This window comes from Fragaria vesca, linkage group LG2 (genome assembly GCF_000184155.1).
Source record: "Fragaria vesca subsp. vesca linkage group LG2, FraVesHawaii_1.0, whole genome shotgun sequence".
Classification (NCBI taxonomy): Eukaryota; Viridiplantae; Streptophyta; class Magnoliopsida; order Rosales; family Rosaceae; genus Fragaria; species Fragaria vesca.
Window position 1 is genome coordinate 27,282,884 of NC_020492.1, and position 772 is coordinate 27,283,655.

The window sequence follows — 772 nt, forward strand, 5'->3', positions numbered from 1 at the left end:
CCAACATAATTGTAGATAATGAATCTTTATCCCAACCTCTTGCAGGTTGCCTAATTATTGCAAATCGTGCTTGTAGAATTCCAAATGCCCTTTCAACATCCTTGCGATATGCCTCCTGTTTAGTGGAGAAATACTCCTCCTGTTCATTCTCAGGTTGTCTGATAGATTGCACTAATGTCGCCCACTTAGGGTAAATACCATTAGCAAGGTAGTAGCCAAACTCATAAGGAGTCCCGTTAACATGATAGTTAAGTTGTGGTGACTGACCTGCTGTGACAGCATCAAATAGTGGGGAACGTCCGAGAACAGTGAGGTCATTCTGCGCCCCCAGGATTCCGAAGAAAGCATGCCAGATCCAAGTGTCAGGACCAGCCACAGCTTCCAGAACAATAGTTGGTTTCCTTGTTTTGCTGCTAAAGCTCCCCTGCCACCCAACTGGACAGTTCTTCCACTGCCAATGCATGCAGTCCAGCGAACCGATCATTCCAGGAAATCCTCGTCGCTCGGCTCTTTGTAGGAGCATGTCAAGATCCTCTGTTGTAGGAACCCGAAGGTAGCGTTCTTGATAAATGGTGACAATGGTACGACAAAATCGACCAAGGTTCTCAATGGCGGTGGATTCAGGCATACGAAATGATTCATCTAAGGAATCAGCCGAGCATGCAGTGGCTAGCATTCGGAGTGCACACGTCAATTTTTGGTGAGGTGAGAAGCCCGGACACCGAGCACAATCTTGTGATTGCCTAAAGTATGGGTCGACTGTTTGGACATG

The 772-nt window shown here is 47.0% G+C and overlaps 1 protein-coding gene across 1 annotated transcript in view; it reads right to left on the reverse strand.

Annotated features, from left to right (window-relative positions):
* LOC101309035 (proteinaceous RNase P 3-like) overlaps positions 1 to 676 on the reverse strand; it is a 38,607-nt gene extending 37,931 nt beyond the window's left edge. Inside the window, exon 1 of the mRNA XM_004293035.1 lies at positions 37 to 676. Coding sequence (XP_004293083.1) covers positions 37 to 676 — 640 coding nt within the window. The remainder of the gene's footprint in view (positions 1 to 36) is intronic.
* Positions 677 to 772: the final 96 nt, after the last annotated feature.